Source organism: Tenebrio molitor, chromosome 7 (genome assembly GCF_963966145.1).
Source record: "Tenebrio molitor chromosome 7, icTenMoli1.1, whole genome shotgun sequence".
Taxonomy (NCBI): domain Eukaryota; kingdom Metazoa; phylum Arthropoda; class Insecta; order Coleoptera; family Tenebrionidae; genus Tenebrio; species Tenebrio molitor.
The window spans coordinates 19,370,587-19,392,527 of NC_091052.1; the positions used below are offsets into that span (position 1 = coordinate 19,370,587).

The 21,941-nt window shown below is 36.1% G+C and overlaps 1 protein-coding gene across 24 annotated transcripts in view; it reads left to right on the top strand.

The window, feature by feature from the left end:
* pHCl-1 (pH-sensitive chloride channel 1) overlaps positions 1-21,941 on the top strand; it is a 106,384-nt gene that overhangs the window by 77,072 nt on the left and 7,371 nt on the right. For 8 of the 24 annotated variants that reach the window (XM_069053306.1, XM_069053307.1, XM_069053305.1 and 5 more), the window contains 9 exons: positions 13,790-13,876; positions 13,946-14,034; positions 16,543-16,626; positions 19,915-19,979; positions 20,103-20,323; positions 20,396-20,478; positions 20,534-20,674; positions 21,049-21,120; positions 21,408-21,560. In XM_069053306.1, coding sequence (XP_068909407.1) covers positions 13,800-13,876; positions 13,946-14,034; positions 16,543-16,626; positions 19,915-19,979; positions 20,103-20,323; positions 20,396-20,478; positions 20,534-20,674; positions 21,049-21,120; positions 21,408-21,560 — 985 coding nt within the window. In that variant the 5' untranslated portion in view covers positions 13,790-13,799. The remainder of the gene's footprint in view (positions 1-13,789; positions 13,877-13,945; positions 14,035-16,542; positions 16,627-19,914; positions 19,980-20,102; positions 20,324-20,395; positions 20,479-20,533; positions 20,675-21,048; positions 21,121-21,407; positions 21,561-21,941) is intronic. The other 16 variants (XM_069053315.1, XM_069053319.1, XM_069053321.1 and 13 more) reach the window with 5 other exon arrangements.

Genomic DNA, 21,941 nt, shown 5'->3' on the forward strand with positions numbered 1-21,941 from the left:
TTCCCGCTTGGTGCTTGTCATTTGTTTGAAAAGTTAGTGTTATTTTTTTATGCGAAGTTATACTTGTGATACACTGTTGTTTTCAGAATAAAAATCTCTATCAGAATTTCTAAAAAAAAGAATATGTTCCCATTTGAAAAAAATTTTTTTGATAGTTTAACCTTGAAGCCCTTGCTGCTATACGTAAATTTAGTAGGTCATCTTGTAGCCTATTTACAACCATTTAATATGGTGCATAGATAATTAAAATCGTCCGATAAATAAGGGAGCTATGGACTCGTCTTCTTTTTTAGGGACACCTGTATAAGATAGATATAAGATTTATTCGGAATCGTATTGTAATATGCACATTCCTAACCTTATACGAGGGCGGGAAGTTAATCATTTCTTTTTATCTTTACTTCCCCCCTCTCTTGGTCAGTAATAGGCCACTTTCCGCCCTATAATAAGGTTTTTCCAGTGGCGTGCTTACTAAAAGTCGAAAAACAGTAGAAATGAAACTGCATCAAATTAATTGTTTATTTGCTAAAAATGTAATGATTCCGAATAAAATAGTATACAAACCTCGGTGGGAATGTGTTTCATTCCTGTCTCGGCTACGCCTTGGTAAACTATCTCAGCTCTCGACAGGAATGAAACATTTCCCACCTCGGTATGTAATCTACTATTATTTATCTGTAAGGGTTACATAAAACTTCAGCTTTCCGTGGAGTATAAATGTATTATATCGGCTGTTCATTTAAATTTATCCTCAAAGTTGGCGTTGCAGAGTCGATTGTGAACACACCACGGATCAGCTGTTTAAATCTAACTTCACTTTTTGCATTGTTTATGTTTTTACCCTGCAGACTGATGAGTTGTGCATTTACTATCGCGGCCAAAATACATTGGTCGTCAGTTTTTGATACTTCAAATGTAAATCAAGTATTAATGTCAGTGTACATGACAATTTTAAATTATTCTTGTCAAAAATATGGCACCTTCACACGCGATATTTGCAAAGCAAATTTGAAAGAATTATTAGTTTTTTACCAAAATTCAATCTTAAATATTAGAATGTATGTACAGTTACGGCCACGGAATTTCGTCAGTCGTTGTCATTCAACTGACATTAGCTGTAAACCAGGTTTTATATATTTCTAACCTCACATTGGATTTTTGACATGGATGCAAAGGATGCTACTGATGGCATTTTGATTTTTATTGTGCGTGACAGAATTTCTGAATTTCTGTCACAAAAATTTTGAATGTCAGTCATAATGACAATAAAGCTTAGGCTACACAAGTTTTTTCGAATTGTCAGTAAGATAACTAACGAAATTCCGTGGCCGTAACTGTTCCATCGGTGGACATTAAAAGGTAGGACATCCAAAAAGTTTTCATTGTGTATCAAACATTCATTATTATCACATTGACATAACATCTTTGAAATCAATTCTTACCCCGTCGAGTTTCATGGTTTTTTGTTACCTATAATCTGTTTCAAAATCAAAAATTCACCACCTGTTGAATTATGTTGGCATAAAAAAAGAAATCCCTAGAAAAAGTTTAATTTTTTTGGGTTGGCTCAACCTCCCGCCAAAATTTGACATTGAACTGTTTAGTTTATTTATGAAAAACAAAATAATTACATATTATGTACAAAAAGGTTTTAGCTACCATATCATACTTTTTGATTGAAATAAAATGAGAATGAAAAACACGATGAACTACGGCCAAAACGACTGTCCAACAGTTTTCTTTCATAAACCCACTTTTTTCTGACACTTGCAGACACACTAAAAACAAAAGTCGGCGACGTTGTCGGTTGTATTTTTGAGGTAGAATGCACTGTTGGTGGGTTTTTGATTTTGAAACAAATTATACCTACCTCCTTTGACCACCAAAAAACCGATTCTGTGAATAATTACCAACTATTTAATCGGGACAATAAATAATATCATTCAATATAAAACAAACTGAACTTTAACTTGATGGTTTTGAGAAATAAACGTCATTCACCCTGTCATAATTTTTATAACCTTTTCGTAAAAAACCAAATTTAACCGATACAAATTTTGTAATTTTTGACTTCATTCAATTGTCATCTTGTCCCAGCTTTTAAAATCCATCGATGATATGAAACTGCGAATTAACAGTTGTATCAAACACCTGACTTGGATACAACTGTTAAATCGCCGTTTCATATTTTATATTGAATTTTAAAGCCTCATTTTGACAATTCAAATCTAGGTGTCAGCGGTGTTGCCAATATAATTTTAAAGTCATAGCCTCCTTTAATTATAAATTTAAATAATCTCACGGTAGTAAGATTGTGTGTCACTCGTCGATTGCATTATTGGCAACCAGAAAAGTTTAATAAGAATAAATAGAAGGAATTGTGATGTCTTTGAGGAAAGCAAATAAGGTAGTGGGATATGTTTGGGAATAGGAGAGAGAAAGTGGGGAGGTGATTTTAGGAGGAGTGTTTGAATTTGTACATAGTCGATCTTTTTTCCTTTTTTCTTTCTTTACTTTTTCTTTTGTTGTTTCATTACATTTTAGTCAGTTTAGTTCTATTATCTATTAGATCTTAGCATTTAGTTTCATTGAAAGTGGTTGCACTCTACCATCGTGTATCATTGGCGCGTTTTTCGATTCACGATTCGTCTGTTCGAAAACGACCATAAAACCCTCCCTCTCGGGGAGGCCAAAAAAAAAGAAGAAAGTAGTCAGTCTCAGTTCGTTCGTCGGTAACTACAAAACTCAATCATCTCGACCACGAAGTGAGTTCCACCGCGCACAGAGACACGAACGAAATTCAGACTTCCAGCCCCAACGGTAAGTCGTTTTTGAATTTATTGAATCGCGAATCCCGTAACACAGCTCTTCGCTTAGGTAGGCTTATAATCAACAATCGGTTGATATAAGTGCCCTGGAGACACACAAGGAGAATGATGATGTTTGAGAGAGAGCATGATAGAGAGTATATTGATGTAGGGGGCAGAGAAATGGGGATAGAAGAAACGAGAAGAGGTAGAGAAAAAAATATTTGAGAGGGGTGCTAAGAGTGGACAGAGAAAGACCAGGTCACATAGTGACGGCAGAGTGTAAGGGAATAGGCTGACAGTGAAAGCGGGAAAAAGAGTTGCAAAGTTTGATGACAAAATGTATGGAAGGGAAAAGTGCATGATACTAACGGAATGCTGGAGAGAAAGAAAAAAAAACACGGGAAAGAAGGAGGGAGATAGAGAAATACTATCAGAGAAACGGGTATGCCAATGAAGAAGTGGATTAAGAGCAAAAGGAAGATGGATGAATGTAGAGCTGAGTGAAAGGGACAACACACAGACAAGCAAGAAAGAAGGGAAAGAATTAAAGAATCTAGATACAACAGAAAGTATGAGAGATGACAGAGGAAATTCCGAGTACCTGGGGAGAGAGAGTGCAAAAGAAAGAAAAATGTTGGCGGGATTTAAATGTGGGAACGAAAACAGGTGTTGGACGGATGGAGAGGAAAGAAGGTGCAGAATGTGTTATGAGGAGAGAGAGAGAGAGAGAGAGAGAGAGAGAGAGAGAGAGAGATAATTGAGCACATGTGAAATGAATGTAGCGAAATGAGAGAGGAGGAGATAAGATGGATGAAAGAGATAAGGAGGAGAACGGAAGGGATAAAAAAAAGTAGGAGTGGGAGTTAGAAATAACAAATGTTATAAAGTAAAATTTGCTGGAAGTTATATTAAGTGAAAAACCGAATAAACGATTTTTGAAATCTATTAGAGGTTTCCATTTTGAGTTGGTGGAAAACCTTGAAACAGTTGCGAAAGGGTTAAAATACTAGAAGCCCAGAACTGATACAGAAGCTGATAACAGAGTGCTGCTTTGGGAGGTAACTGCTGTGTAGGTTTGAATGTATGATTTTATGTAAATTTGTTTAATAGATCATATACGCATAACAAAATGTGCGTTATTTAATTTTCATTATTCATTTTTCACAATACGACTTCAAAGTGATCAAAGAGAAAACAAATCAGAACAGGGGTTGCTAATTATCATGTCATAGCGGAATAATATGCAAATTTAACCGTTCAACGCATGGGCGTAGACAATTTGTGGTCTCAAACGCTACCTACTTTACAATAAATCATACCTCATGTATTTCACACTTTGGAATTATAATTGTGTATTTTATTATTATTATCTGGTAATGGGGAAAAATTATAAAATAAACAAGAGCAACATTTTATATTCATAAGAATGGGTAGAATAATTTACCAGCTTTATTCCCAAACGCGACGCCAGTGCTAAGCAGATTTTGCGGTGAACTGTCAAAGAAACCTCAATCAATAAAACGGCTGTGCATAGCAAGTATACATATGTGTACGATCAAGCTAAGACAGACATTTCAATAAAGCAAAAGATGAGGTAGCACTCTTGATTTGTTTTCTTGTTGATTACCTTGTATAAATGGTTTATTGGTTTTACAACAGTATTATAAAACATACCTATTGGTTTTTGTTGATTGCTTACAGCAATATCTCAATAACATCAAATTTGTATCCGGTGTAAAATTGCAATATTTCACTGAATTTGTAAATAAGTAACAAGAATCAAATCAAATTTTTCTCCGTTCACTTAGCTAAATTGTGAAGTCAGGTGTGAGCGAAGACATGAAACAGAAACTGTCGTCCTGCTCTTCTCCTACATTATTAAGGGCTAGTTAAATATGCAAAGTGAAGAAAATCGGTCGAATCTGGATAATTCCCGTGACAAAAATCTTTCCATCTTTCCACACATTGATGAATTATCGCAAAACGTAATTTGCCATACGTAACGATACATTTCCGGATGCAATTAATATTTTTAACGACATACATACGTCTGCATGTTTTTAATTCGCAGCGCAGATTTAACAATATTTCCTGGCTGCGTTAATCCCCCCGAATTTATTATATACTGCATAATTCCAAAAGGGACGATCTAGGAGGTGTGCCAGACGGTAATTCGGGGTCAATCGACAAAGAATTCTAGTTAACAATGTTGTCTATGCAGACATGTGGTGTTCCGCAGCACACTATTGATCAGGTCGGTCGCGACTATACACGCCGCCGAGGGGCAAACAACCACGACTTGGCTCTGCACCTAAATTCATACACCAGAGACTGTTCGCATTAAATCTAACGAAACTTTGGCAATTCGCGCAAATGACATAAGACCTCGTCTCGGAGACGTTTTTACATAACGCCGGTTTGGGGGCCGAGAAAAGTCACCGACGAACCAGGACCCGAGCGCAGTTTAGGATATTAAGCGTTTCCGGTTAGAATTAACCGTTCGCTTAATTATCCCGAAAAAGAGAATTAATGCCTTCACTTCGACGCAGCCAGTTTGGCAGCGAAATAATAAATGAATGCGAAATTAATCCAAACATGTCTCAGACATACAAGTCACAATACGTTGGTGTACCATCGGTTGCATAGTACTTCTGAAATTAAAAATTAAAAGGTGTGGGGGTTGAAAGCAAGGCGTGCAGACAATGAATTTCATTTCTGAGAAAGTACAAGAAAGACGTCGATGGGTTGTAATCGGCTGCATTTAATTTAGTGGTATGAGGGGAAAACAGGAAAACAGGTTAACATTCCATTTAATTGTGAAGTCTTCGGTGCAGACGGTTTGAACTGTCGAAAAAAATAGACGAGGAGCTTATATCGTCACCGCGATCTCACAGACGACATCTGCGAAGTGTTTCTCATACATTTATATTAAACTCCTGTGATAAGCTTCATACATAATTTACCTTGAACAACGTCTCAAGTGTGAACTTTCACAATACAAATTACGGCACATCCTAGATAAGTCCCAAAATTTAAATTTCTCTTAAGAAGCAATGAATTCATTTTATGTGAGAATGCCAACATGTGAGAGACATAATTTACATTTCTAGATTAAATATTTTAAAATGAACAGTGCAATGTACTGAAATCCAGATTAGATATACTGGCAAAAAAAACAGAATATTGTACAAATAGTAAAAGTTCATCGTAACGCCATTCTTACTTCTGTTTTTGTGGCATCTAAGGATTGTATTCAGCTTTCAAGAATTTTCTTCTGAAACTGGGAGGTATAAAAAGCTAGTGCTTATCTCTAGACTGTATCTACATCTGTTCAGTTTCACACAGAATAGCGCTAGACTGTAAAGGGTGTTTTTTAAAATTTAGCGTCGAAGTTGACATTGAAGAGTCGATTATGAATGAACCACTCGTCTTAAAAACACTGATTTTTCAAATTGCAAATTAAAAACACAAATAACGCAAAAAGTGAGGTTAGATTTAAAAAGCTGATCAGAGTAGATACTATTGAGAGCATGGAATTCCGGGCAGCAAAAAAAACCCGTTGTAGTCTAAGCTTTATTGTCATAAATGTCATAAATCATAATTAATTAATTTTGACTGAACTTCAAAATAAACTATCACAATTATTTTACATTTTAGTTATTGAATTCCAAAGTTTAATCGAAGACTGTTTAGTTTTCGGAAAATCACATCAAATCACTTGCGCAACTTTTTAGGATCGATGAATGCAATTTGTCAAAATGATATGTGACAATGAGGTTATTAATACGTCTAGAACCTAAAGCCTATTTCACATCTTATGTTAGTCAAATTTAAAGTCTGCCCGAAATTCCGTGCTCCCAATAGTATCTACTGTCGCGAGCAGAAAAAAACTGGTCGTCAAAATGATTGTAATTTTTTCTCATATTTTGACACTTTTTAACATGGGCATAATCAGGCGGGGAACTTTTTTTTAATTTGTGACAATCTAACCAAACTTTGAAATGACATTGACGACCAGCATTTTTTGCTCGCGACAGTATCTAGTAATCTGGTGTTGCGTTCATAATCGACTCTGACAACTTTGAGGATATATTTAAATTAACACCCGATACAAGCGTACATTTTAATTATGAGTTAAAAGTTTGAGTCTAGTTAAAATCATTACTTTTGATGTCAAAGGTTGACCTAATTAGCTTAAAATATTTAATGTGTCTCTGAACCCTATATCTATTATATTTGTCTCGGTGGGTGCCATTTTAAGGAAAACTCAGCAACAAAATTAGTTTTTAATGCAGGTTTATTACCTAGAAGCTAGCCAATATCCATGTAAACACAAGACACATATTTTGCAGGTTATTTGGACTTGTTCCAAACGTCTTAATAAATTTTTCTACCATTATTAACCAAGAATTTCTTTTGTTGTGTCGGGTGACGCTTACTTTTTACTAACGGGTGATTATTAAAATTTTCACTTAGGGTTGGCTATGGATCATTCTTTGTTTTCCTTTGCACCTTAGACACTGACAAGTTTGACATTTCAATAAATGTTTTTTCTCTTAACTTGGTTATGTTTTAATTGTACTGACCAGAGATAATACTGACTGACATTTGTCGTTCGTTCTTGCGTGTGTCTAAAGTAAACTCGTTCAAAGCCAACTCCAAGTGAAAATTTTAATAGTCCCCCTTACAAGCGGTTGACACCATCATCTACCGATTCAAATTCGTAATAGGAACACTTGCGAAAATCTATTAATTCTAAAATTATTTTTAAAGTTTCGTACAGTTCTGCGTGTCTGTAGGAAAATCTTTTCTATTTCGAAATTTTCGAAGACCTTAAAGTTAACTGCAAAGAAATTTAACTGTGATACATGGATAATGATTAGTCTCGGTTGCTTTTAAAAATCCACCACCAAATAAGAAACTTTGCTAATTCCCTCGCAGTACTTAGGAGATACAAATCTCGCGTCTTATTTAACTTGAAACAAGCGAAACTCCTTAAGCACCCTGTCGTTAGCACATGCAGTTTTGACATAATACAATTTGGTCTCGTACCCTGTGAAGCTTAATTCCAATCGGAATTGCATTATCTCCGTCGTCAAATCTCGGCCATTTCCTGCTGGAAGGACTAATTCGATTAGTGATGGCGACCGATCCTTCCGTCCACGCACAAAATGACGACAGTCAAGGTTGGGAAACGTACAGATCTGAGATTTTTGTCTTGTGTCGCGGACGATTTCCCTCCGACCGCAACCTGACCTCGACGTTTGTTCCAGAAACGGTTGCTAACTTCCACTCCAGATATTAAGTAAAGAAAGGTTAATGCGATGCCGCCCCAATTAGCTTAGTGGCTTCATGATTATTTTTAACTTTCTTGGAGACTCCAGAAATTAAATGAGCCGAATGGCGATGAAGAAGTCTGACCAGTTACAGTTGTAGGACCTACTTTGTCTTCGCTAAATAATTTTTTGCTTATTAACTGCCGATAAACAAATCGAAGCATCCCGGTTAGCATTCGTATCTCGAATACAATAAAGTATATTTTCGGAACAGCCTATACATCTGGTTCGAACTTTATCTCCAGCGTTTAATATTTAACTGAAAACGCAATTTATAAGCACAAAGGATCTTCCTTAATAAAAAAACAGTAGTAAAAATACCTGTTTTTATTAGTCTGAAACCAACAGGGCATCCCTGTCCAGGTAATGATTTAGAGCAGCTTTTATCGATTTATCCAAAGCAGAAAATTACCGGAAATGGAAAGGGGACTGAACACCAGAACGATTATTTGGTATTCAGATCGAAATAATCCCATACCAAAAATACGAATTTCATTACACAAATCACCACACTGCGTTCTGAAATTAAATACAAATACTGAAATGTCACCGGGGTTGAATTAATAGTTTCAGTTTCAGCAGATTGGTGACCTTTCCTACATAAGTCCTGACCCGAATAGTAAAAACAGAATAGTTAAATAAGAGTGAAGAATACATACAGGGTGATTCGCGGGTAATAATGAACCTAACGAAATTTGTGATGCAGCCAACATTACATTTGCACCGATTATGTGGTTTAAAAAATATATACATATGTATTTTAATTGTTAGGCTCATTATTCACATTCGTGAATCACCGTGTATCTTCAGCTCTGAGCATTTTTTTAGCGATCTACTTCTGGTGACGTTTTCACTTAGCTTTTTCAGGTTCGTCAAATTTTATCATTTGCTCTGGTGGCAACTGTGTGAGCTTCGACCTATACGCGTACGGTTTTTTAAATGTCAAGCAGAATTAATTGCCTGTCTATCACGGAATCGATCAGAAATGAAAGCTACAGATTCGGCTCATAAATGTACTATTATTCCAGCAGTTTATGGAGGATTAAAAAAGAGTGGGGGAAATGTGGACGAATCGCGTGAAATACATTACCAATTCAGTCGCTTCAAAAGAAATTATCTTCCTTACTTGGTTTTATAGTGTTGTAAAAAGTCTCAAAGTTTATACACCAAATACGTGCAATTCGACGCGACTTTTGGCAAAGGAAACGGTGATTTTGGTTCGAGCAATATAGGAGTAATAAAAATTCATGCGCGCAATGGCGAAAGACGAAAATTCAGTTTCTTTAATATCATCGTTTGGACCTGCGGCAAAAATCGATGCGTTGTCGAGGATATAACCGTTCTTGTATTACAGAAAATAGAATAAATAAGAATTTACATTCCTTGGGAGACGTCTAGAAATAATAAATATAACCCTGTCAAGTAAGACGAAAATAAATGATCAGTGACATCCTTATGGGTGAATTTCCATCTTTCACGCATTATGCACTGTTGTTGTTGAAGAATTTATCTTATCCACTGTACTTAATGCCATTCTGAAAGTTTCTCAGTGCTATAAAGCCTGTAATGTCGGCTGCTTAAAAGAAAAGTTACCCAAATCTACTGGAATAATTGAACCGTTTATTTACCTCAGTGGGTCTGAACTTAATGTTCTTGGATTTAATCAAACTTAACGGCTCGCTTTGTTATTGTTATAATTAATTCAATGTTTAACAAAAGTGGGCCGTAACCTCGATGTAATTGCCACTTATAAGGTTCCATAAGTCAGTTTAGTGGAGCTTTGTGGTTTGAATAAAAAACCGCAAAGCGTGGAGCGAGCCAAGAGTTTCGGTCATGCTTTCGCTGAAACTTTTTATTACGGCAAGCTTCGAAAGTAAGGTCCAGCTTTTCAGTGAAAATTTTTTAATTAAATAGATGGATATGCTATCCCCCACTCCTTTCTTTTTCTGTTCTTTCCCTCATCTTCCATATCCCCTTCATCCATTTTATCTCCCTTCCATTTTCATTCAGTATTTCTTCCCGTTCCTTTCTCTCCCTCTCTCTCATTTCGCTACCTACATCAATTCCACATGTTCTCAATTGTCTCTCTCTCCTCATAGCACATTCTCTGCACCTTCTTTCCTATTCTTCCAGCCAATACCTGTTTTCTCTCTCCTCCTTCTCACATTTAAATCTGGCTACTATTTTTCTTCTCTTGCGCTCTCTATCCCCAGGTGCTCCAGAATTTCCTCTAGCATACAGCTTTCATACTTTCTGCTGTATGTGGATTTTTTTATTCTTTCCCTTCTTTCTTGTTTTCTGTGTGTTTGTCCCTTTCACTCAGCCTTACATTCATCCATTTTCTTCTTGCTCTTAATCGTTCCACTCCTTCACTGCCCGTTTCTCTGATATTATTTCTCTCTCTCCTTCTTCTCCGTGTTTTTTTTTCTTTTCTCTCCAGCATGCGGTTCTTATCTTGCATTGTTCCCTTCCATCCATTTTGTCTTCAAAGTTTGCCGCTTGCTTTCCCGTTTTCACTCTCAGCCTATTCCTCTTACATTCCTTCCTTACCATGTAACCTGGCGTTTCTCTGTCCACTCCTAGCAAATATTTTTCTTGCACTTTTTCTACGTCTTCTTGTTCCTTCCATCCCCAGATCTCTGCCCCGTATATCAATATCATGCTCTCAAACATCATCATTCTTCTCCTGAAATCATCTCCCCACTTTCTCTCTCCTATTTGCCAAAAACATCCCACTACCTTATTTGCTTTCCTCACTATCTCTCTGATATGTGCCTTATCCGTGGCTCTTTCTTTGAATGTGTAACCCAAGTATTTGTACTCGTTTACTCGTTCTATTTTCGTTCCTTCCCAGTTCCATTCATTCTCTTCACTCTTCCTCTTTCTCTTATTGAACACTATCATTTTCGTGTTTTCAACATTCACTTCCAGCTTTCTCTTCCTCACATACTTTCCCAGGCTCTTCATCATTTCTTTCATTTCTCTTCCACTCTTTGCCACTATTACCAAATTATTCGCAAACGCTACGTTCCAAACTTTCTCTCTACCTACCACATTCCCCCGCCCATCCGCTTGTGCTGTCTTTAACGTTTCATATACAGGCTGTTTCCTAAAAAACGTCGCAAGCCATATCTCCGTTATTTATGGTTCGATTTAAATAAAACAACAACTGTAATAAATCACCTTAAAAATACTACGGGGTCATTATAAATGATTGTCTCATCGCAGCAGACGTTGATGACGTACTTGAATGTGCCGCAAGCTTTATAACATGAGTGAGACTAGCATCGCCGATAGGTAGCGCTGCTGGCGGTAGTGTAAATTTGTCTACTAGTTTGTCTAACGTTGCGAAGCTAGCGGCACATCCCAAATTTGTGTGGGTTTTCAACCCCAACTACGATAGGACAATCATTTATAATGACCCTGTATAAGCACAACATAGATTTTTTTTTCAAAAAGTCATTCAAGGTCAGATGATAATCAATTTTGTTTTTTCAAATAGCTTGGTATATTTTTTTATTCCGATTTTGAAAGAGATTATTTTTCTGAATCCAACGATATGCCACATGTTACAGGCTATAACCGCGAAAATAAATAAATAAAATAGCATTATTGGAAATTTTTCTTCGAAAAAAATCAAGTATACTATGGAAAACAATCCTAATGTTGTGCTTAAGTATAGTGTTTTTAAAGTGATTTATTACAGTTTTTGTTTGATTTAAATCGAGCCATAAATAACGGAGATATGGCTTGCGGTGTTTTTTAGGAAACAACCTGTATATCTGCCACATATATTGTAAATAACAAGGGGCTAAGCGGGCAGCCCTGTCTCACCCCTTTGTCGTCTCAAAGCATTCACCTTCTTTCTCTCCCACCTTCACTTTTTGTTTTGTTTTTGCGGATATCTCCCCATCTTCCTTACTTCCGCTTTAATTTTAAATATTTTTATGTATTTAGGTGTAGATATTCGAATAGGACGAAATGGGTCTCTGGTCTGTCAACTACAGAGCTCGTTCTTATTACGCAAGCGATAGATTTAACTGTTCTTATGACTTACGATAAAAATAACGTAAATTACCCAACTATTAAAAGTCAATAAATCGAATGATTACCTGAGTATTTACCGCGTCCATATCCATCTTTACGTTCCATATGTATTGTTGCTTGCATTTTCATTTCCGTCGGGCTCATTATACTCCTGAATCACCTTGTATTACGTGTATTTTTCACGTGAATTTTACGATTAATAAATAAGGTACCAAATTCAACAAATTGAAAATCAGGACATTGTCTGGTGATGGCGATGATTAAATCGTGACGATTTTTGATAATACTTTTTTTTAGAAATTTGCTTATAATTTTTTAACGGAAGATAGCAATTTTTTTTTCTTTACAAAATTTGTTTAGAAAAATTAGCTATTTTTAAATATGCCAAAATTTAGGTGTTTCTGGGAAAAAAATCGATGCCGTCTTTACTTCAGTTTCCAAATATGGAAAAAATGCAAATTTGGTTTAAAATGGACCTTACTCAATCCCATTTAAGAACCTCTTTTCAGATTTTTTCCATCGTCTTTCCTTTTCTTTTAATAGAGCTGAGACATCGAGTTTCGCTCACCCTGTACTATTGCGGCCAAACAATTTCGTCCACAACTGTCATTCCACTCACGTATGCTCTAAATCAGCCTTTAGGAACGAATAACCTCACTTCACATGTTGGCATATTGTGTCAATGTTCTTATGGGTGACAGTAATAAATTTCAAACTTTAATTTGAAAACGTCAATAAAAATGACAATAAAGGTTAAACCACACCCAATTTTTGTGAAATGACAGGAAAAGGGTGGACGAAATTTTTTGGCCGCAATAGTACTAACTTAACCATAAAAACTGTAGTGAAATTTGTTATTTGAGAGGCACATTTTCGCGGCAAATTTAAAATCAAGACAAATCAGGATATGAACGTTCAAATCAGGACAAATCAGAACATGAACGTAAAACAGGACAGAGCAGACAAAATCTAAACCTGTCCTTACTAAATCAGGACGGTTGGTCACCTTATTAATAAAACATATTCATAGTTTAATCAAGGGGTTCAGCACATTTAGATAATATTTTCCAAAAATTTTAAGTAAACACCGTTCACGTTGTTTTGGTATAATGGGAGGCTGTGATTTATTTTTTTAACGTTGAACACACTAAAGTGTTTGACATGAGGACCTATCAAAATGAACATAACATGTCTGAGTATTTGTCTATCGCAAACTAGTAAAACTGACAACAATGAACTAGACATTGACGCTATTTATAACCTCAGTCTTAGAAAAACATACCTAACCTAATTCAATAGACAGCTTTACTATCAAATTTAATGCAAAATTTCCAGTATCCAAAAACAACGTGAATGCATTTTACATTGCAATTTGATATTTGATGCTAGTTTTCTTCTGCAAAAAACGTTGAAACATTGCAAAAATACTCGTACATATTTTCAACGTGAACCTTTCACTTACCGGAATGTATTTTGTCGTTACAAGCCCGACGTGATCCACGTGAGCGTTCTTCTTCCGAACTGAATCGGTGATGGCGTTAAGATTTCGAGACACGTCTCCGTCTAGCACCTCTAACTTCTTGATATTCTTTCCAGATGTCCTAATATGGGTCAGCCTTGGATGCTAGTTCGCGCGGCTGCTATACTACTCGTGACAAGGCAAACACTGGCCCTGTCCGACATGTAAGTTGTTTGAATATAAAAATTCAATTCTGCCAGGATGTGGACGTCCGCTTTTGACATCTGTTACAGCTTTGAAGACGGAAAATCCGACAAGGAAATCCTGGATAATCTCTTGCGGGCTACCCGGTACGACAAGAGGCTATTGCCTCCTGTGCAAGGTAAGTGGAGAATTATTCACTTGCACGATTTTTTGCTTACTTTCAGACTTAGAAAGCTTAATGCTTGTGTAATTACATAATGAATTTTTGCTGTTCCTTTCTCTTATCTTCGTGTACCTGCAATTTCACCCGTAATTAAAATTCGCTTCTTTATTATGAAACTGTGTGTATCGTCACCTAAACTAACAGGAGGAGGAGAAGGCAACCATTGGGATTGTTCGAGACATGCCATCCCGGAATCCGACCGGAATCCTCCATTTCGGGAGAGATTTACATAGATAAGGGCCGCGATGAGGAATGCGATGGTATCACGTTTAGCAAATCGATATTCTATCTAAAAAAATAGAACTAAAAAAACAATTTTACCTCTACTACTAGAATATCTGAAAGAAAATATATCTGAAACAGATTATAGCGCAGGTTTTTTTTTATCCAACGAAAGTGTTATTACCAACATAAATCCTGGAATCGCGAACGAGGCTGATAAATATATTTTCACGTAATAACCAATGAAACGATATAGGGACTGGTACTTAGTCGGAACGCGGATTAGATAAATTTACCATATGCATATACCAACCCGTAAAGACCTTCCACATTAAATAAAACGCCGACTAAATTTACAGATTAGGTTTAATGCCTCTGGACCGTTTTTACATCGTTCCTCAATCCGGTTCTATTTTACGACAGCCATCGACGCAATCCGGGGCTGAAGAACGCGTTAAAAAACCACACAACGTTGAAACTATACATTCACAAGAAGCTTTGCGGTGTTAAAGACGGAAAGGCATTAGACGAAACAAAGATTACTTAATTTGAAGCTCATGTCGACAAAAGACGGATTTTCCTACGACCCTTGATTGTTTGCGAGGAAGTTCAAGAATCTTCCAGAAAGCAGTTAATATCAAAACCAACTTCACTCAAGAGATGCATCGCAACTAGCAAAATTTATTTCAGATTGTTCATCAAATATCAAATGTAAATATCATTCAAACGTATGAAAGAAAATGAAAACCGTTAACTGCTATTCTGGATTCTTTAAATTCTTTGTTAACTCTAAAACGCGCAGATGTCTGTTCTAAGTATTAAAAAAAAATCATATTAATTTATTTCATGTAAAGTAAAGAAAAGGAATGTACACTATTATTACCAGAGCAAGATTCAAATGTTCTGTAATTTTCTTGTACATACTACCATTTCAAGGTTTTCTATAAATATAACAGAGTTTTATGAAATAGGGGGATGTCTTCTTTTATGTATTATGTTGTGATAGTGTCACAAGACAGCTTAAAAACAAAAGCTAGAACTATCAGAGAACATGAAAATCAAGTATGTGCATAAAACAGTTGGTGTAATAAATCAGAGACTATAAGATGTTTATTAACAGCTTGAATTCACGCAATGGTATTTTAGAGACAGCTGTGTCAAAAGACAAGGTGGAAAGGCAATAATTTTGTTGAACGAAGTGAAGTTGAGAAACTCGATTCTTAAAATCATGTTCGTTGTCTTACCCCAAGCCTCAGCAAACTGATTCGATAAATAAAATAAAAAAGTTTTTAACGGCCAATTTTCTCTTAGAACAAAGTTTTTGTAGATATCGTCAATTGCTAAAAAAGATGTTGTAAAGCGTGCTGATGGCTTTGTTGCTGGTTTTACAAATTCTCTTAAAAGACAAACAAAAAATATCGTTAGCGAACGAGATAACGCGAGCACCCACAAGACGTTGTTTCAATTTATAAGGGTAGTGCCCATTTAAAAGAACAATATGAGGCGGCAACGTACCGGAACCTGACGATTAAGAGAAGATAGATCAATAAACGGCACACTGGAACAAAGAAATTGTGAAGTAGAATGGACGGCCACAAAGTAAATATATTGGGAGGAACAAACAATAGGTTCATTTTCAGGATGAAAACAGTATTAAATGAGGAATGCATCGAAATCGTATTTGTACGAAGCTAATGAGTGTCGTTGTGCATTTTGCTCAAACGAAATATGAAACAACCTCCAGCTAATGCAAATAAGAGATCGGTTTTAGCTGAATTTCCATTACATCTAATTGTTATTCATTATGCTGGAAAAGATTAGATTACAAGTGCTATAACATTGCCCATTTTTTCTCGGGTCCTGTTCCACTCACTTTCCAAGACATAATTTATAGAAATAATTTTAAATTAGTCTTGTGACTCGTTCTGATTTAATTAACGTTCCGGGTGCTTTAAACTGCGAAAAAGCTCGCATTTACTGATGACATATTTTTTGTTTCGTTGGGATCATAAGAGTGAGGCAGTTAAAAATGTACTTCAGTCGGATCCGTTTGATGGTTCAGAGCATTAACGTTCCGGTGCAAGTTTGCTGTTGTTTGGGGATTCCTCAGAGAGTTCAATCAAACCGCATCTTTCAGTAAATTTATGAAGGATATTCTTGTGGAAGATCGTCCGTTTCAATGACAGTTTTTTCGTAATACGAGACCATTGCACATTTGTCATGTGGCTGTTGCTGTTACAGATGCGGACTTCTGCTGTGGCCTGCAGTCACCCGAGGATGCCAAGCTTGAAATTCACAACATCCCGTCAAGCAGCAAACAGCGTGGTCCGTTATTTGTCTCTTTCACCGTTAGAAAATTCACTAAAATTACATTTTTCTCTATCTTCCGCTTAAATTAAAGAACTACAGAGCTCTTGCAAAATTATTCCGATGTTATGCAGGGTATTCCACGGTAGTTTTTTTAGCACGACGATCTATCATGACAATCGATGGATATTAAAGAACATCTATCATCAGTTGCCAAACGGGCAACTTATCGCATCCCACCACATCCATAATTTAGTTTGTTTTGTTATTTTTGTTGTGGCAACAACGATATTTTTCTAATTTTAATTCAAGGCTAGCTCCACATTGTCGTACGTCTAATGTTGGAATCAACCCAAGCGCCAAACTGAATTTTAATAGCAATCTCTTAAGAACGTGATCGATAATCCATTAGACGATTGGAATTGTCATGCATTATTACATTAACTGGAATTAGCTTTAAGCTATATACCGTGTGTTGGTACAACGTAAACTTTACTTGCAGAAATTTCCCAAAATGCATTCTGTTTTTCTGGTCTTATTCAAGTGTCATCATCACCTGTTTACAAATACACACGTACATATTTATTTTATGATGGTACTTACGATCCTTCTCCAGTTCTCTGCAACTCAAATTCAACAAGAGCTTCAATGAAATTTTATTGTCAACAAAACCTCTCTTCGCATTTTCTACTTTTAATTCACTCAAAAGTAGACTTGTGTTAATTAAGTTGATTGCACTAGAGACAAGGTTGCCAACTGTAAAAATAAACCTAGGCAACCAAAGAACAATTTCTTTGACAAGGAAATCTGATTGAAAGAATTTTCTACTGGTTTTTCGCAGTTTCATTCTTTGCATGCCCACTTTCATTATACAGAGTGTCTATAAATTAATGTGGGATCCCAGTAAGCGTTGAAAGTTTGCCGACCTTTTCACCAGAAATCGAATAAAGTTAGTATGATCTACGATATGCAACCCTCAGAACAAATTGGTTTTACTGGTTGTCTAGCTTGACAAAATTGGTGCTTTACAAAGAAAATGAAATAAAAATAAAATAATGAAATGCATTACTGATACGTCTCAACACTCAACAAATTACGTATTTATTGTACAGATAAAGAAGGTAAATAACATCAGTGATTCAGTTAAAAAAGTAACAATGAAAATTAAAGAAATGGCTCAAAGTGTCGTCCATTTTGCTCTGAACCGAACATCTTCTTGTAACATCTGTATTATTAAATTCCAGAGCCATCTGCCACCCTACATTCTTTTATAGACAATCTGTATTATCAATTTTCGGCGGCATGTCATGTTCGAATTTTGACAAAATGTTCCAATTTTAACAATCTGTTCACCCCATTTACTCATGTGATGGTTAAGTTTTGTAAAAACATTCCAAAAAAGCCATCCTTACAAACACACTGTGTCCTCTGACACTCCTTGAATATGCCCTGTATATCAAACAATTTTCGATTTTAGTAGTCACGGTCCTAACTCTGTAGTTCGGTTAATATTCTTCTGAATGCTTTATGTGCATTGCGTTCCATCATATAGTATTTTCTTGTTGTTGAGAATGTTGTTGTTAATTTCATACAGTGTACACTGTACTGTAGTTTGCCTAGTATACAGGTTTCCATGGCTGTATTAATACATCATGTGATGAATCCAGATCTTCTCTTTTGTATAACGAAAGCTAGGACTGTTTACACTAATACGAATTTAATGTACATTTGTACAATAAACATATAAATCGATAAGATCATTATTTAAGGCAGTGGTGCAATTCAAAGCTTGTTTTTGGGGTCAAGGCCTCCAGCACAAATCAATAAATATCAACATCATTAGAAAACTTAAACAATAAGTAATTACAAGCTGGACTCAAATAGAACGGAAATATTTTTGTTCTAACAGAAGGGTATGTAATTAATTTACAAGAAATCAAGAATTTTGAAGCAATTAAATGGTCCTAGGATTTTTCATTTTATAAATAAAAACACATTTGAATGAATGTGGTTTTTCGAAATTCAGTTTTTCAATTGTACACATTTTGTTAAATACAATTTTTACAAAGGAAAGATTTTGCACGAATTTGTTTCTGCATGCCTCGTGTGTTATTGCATGAGATCACGTATTTGTACATAAAACATTCTCTGTAGGATTTTCAAGAACTAAAATATTAAGTATTACTAAATGGAAATGTCAGTTGTTCCTTTGGCAATAATGAATTAATAATGACAATTATAATTAGACTAGCGTGATAGACAAATTTAACTGATGGATGTAAAAAAACGTGTCATGAATTATTACAGAGCGATCAATATCTAGCTTTTAAACAAAATTAACAAGATAATCGAACAGATTTTTTCAACCAGTGTAGAAATTTTATATGTTCGGTATTATTCGTTAACTTTTTGGTGGTTATAAAGGAAAACTTACGGTGAAAACAGTAAAGATCACCAGTAAAATATCTCGGCAGACCTAGACCGCAGTCGTAAACTCGTAGTATAAAATTTTATATCTTTATGAATTTATTAAGTTATGTGGATTTAGTAAAATAACTTTGATACGTCTTATGAAATAAACTTCTAATATTCTGCTCAAATGACCCTAGTATATTGTGTAATAAGTGCGGAAATGTGCCAATTTCTCACGAGTGTGACGAATGAGATAACGTCAAGTGTTGTAATCACACGAGTGAGTGTTAGGCTTTTTCGCACGTATTGCAAACCATACTTTCCCTACAACCACTTAAATGACTGATAAAGTAAATGTGGATTTATGTTTAAATCAGCATAACCAATAAAAATGATAATTCAGATTAATTTGTCACTTGACACGCACGAAATTCGCATGCGCAGAGTGGTAAATTGTGCCAACGCCCACTTCAGCACGCTGGGGGCAATTATGAATTTTATCGTCGTGTAAACCATGAGAAAAATGCATCTTTTTATGGTGGTCGAGGAAAAAAAGAAAAAGATCATTTTAATAGGTCGCTGATCTCGTAGAAGAAATGCACCCAAACAAAAATGAGAGTTTTGAGTTTTAATGTACCTAAGTAGAGGAAACTACATAGATGACATAAGTTAATGGTGGCCTGTTTTTCCCTATTGTATTACTAGCATGTATGTGTACCCCGTGAAAGTGAAAAATACTAGCATCGACTGGTCAAAGTAGGGTCCAACCGAATTTAATTTAATTTCCACCTTTCAAAATTAGATTTAGCTTCTCCAGTTGTGCACATAGCAAAATGTAGAGTGTCTGCTTCCCGACGTCTTTGCCTCTATTATAAGGACATACTTTATTTTCAGAGACCGTCAAGGTAGACGTTAGCGTCTTATTGCTTAGTTTAGCCTCTCCGGACGAATCCAGCTTGGTAAGTGTATCATTTGACTGGTAACAAAATCGATACTTAGCATTATCAAATCAAACGAAATCAGTTCGGTGCAATAATTTTTCCGGTTGTTGGAAGGAAAGTTTAAATAATTTCCCATTTCAGAAATACGAAGTAGAGTTCCTCCTGCAGCAGCAATGGTTCGATCCTCGGTTGAAATATTCAAACCAGAGTCGATACGATTTCCTCAACGCCATCCACCATCACAATGACATTTGGTTGCCTGACACCTACTTTATAATGCACGGTGACTTCAAAGACCCCCTCATACCCATGCACTTTTCTCTACGAATCTATCGTAACGGAACGGTTTTTTATTCGATGCGGTATGTAATTGTCGAGGTTTATCTCATGAGTGTTGAGCCGTTTTTAGGAGAATACCAAGTTTTCAATTTTAGGAGACACCTCATCTTGTCCTGTCAGGGTCATTTAAATATTTTCCCCTTCGATGATCCCGAATGTTCGTTTTCCTTGGAAAGTAGTAAGTCGAAGGATGAACACTTCGTCCGGTTGCTTGAACAATGATTCCATTTCAGTTTCTTATGAAATGAAGAGTATTAAGTATGTGTGGAAAAACGACGAGGATGTGTTAAAGAAGTCGGCAAGTCTGGCCACACTCAATGCTTATTTAATTAAGAATCAAACGTTAGAATGTAATTGGAACAATAACTGGAGGGGTAAGTCTCAACTGCACGTTTTTAAGTATTGAACGTTTTTACTTCGCATAGCAACACATTTACATTATACAATTTATTCGCCCGTTCCAGCACCATTATCGTCACCATTGACATCAGTCCTTTCGTAATCAATTTGCACGATACAGACATCTTGTATTCGTTTAAACTCGTTTTAATCAAGGATTATTAAGCACAAACATGCACAACTCCATGTAGATACATCTTTGTATGTTCATAACCCAGCTGGCCCCGGTCAGAATTTTATTCTTTACCAATCTATGTTGTGAAACTTTATTTAACAATTTTCTCATGAGCTTTAGCAGCTTTGGTCTTGGCTTGGTTACGAGTAGCTGGTTAGAATGTATGTGTTGCAGCAGAAGATGGCAACGTAACGGCAATCAATGATGAGGACCGTGGTTGTGACGTCTGTCAAAATCAATTCAAAGGTATTAGTCCACATCTACTTTGAGTTGTGCATCGTGTTTACTGCATTACGTAACGCTGCTTTAATTCTCTTATTTGATTTGCAGTCTTAAATTGTAGGTATATACATACACTTGCCAAAATTCTCACTCATTCTCTCTCTAAACAGCGAAAAACTATACTAATTGCCTGTTTCACCTCATCTAGTTCAAATTTAAGTTCCATCAATTCATTCTTTAAAATTCACTGTACACATTCACAGTTCTCGAGTGCACCGCAACGGTTTTAATTTAGTTATTCTGAAATTTAGGAAACTACAGTTGCCTGGGGGTTAAACTAATATTTACACGGGATCGAGCGTTCTACTTCACTACAGTATTCATACCCGGAATTATACTAGTAACGTCATCGTTTATCACATTTTGGTTAGAGTGGAATGCAGTGCCCGCCCGTGTAATGATAGGTAAGCACAGAAAAAGAAAACATGTCTGTATGCTGCAACTGAACCACTCCGAATCACGAAAACAACATTTTTAATGCGAGTGGAGGTGAGGTGCTGGATTCTCTCATGGGCTGTGACCTTGGAAATATCTGCGCGAAGGCGGAGCGAAAAATCTGTAAATGAAAACAGAAAACGTCGCGTACTTTCAAATGATGACGATGTTTTTCGGTCGGTTTGTAGCGCCTACTTGAGACCGATATGCGCAGATATGACCCATAGCCCACGAGAAAATCCACCACCAAGGTGCTGTTTCGGATTCCAGTATGCATTCGGGCGGGTTCAGGCCCAGCATCTAGACATGAATCGTGTGGTTTCGATGTGGAAAGTTGTGCTCACTCCTTT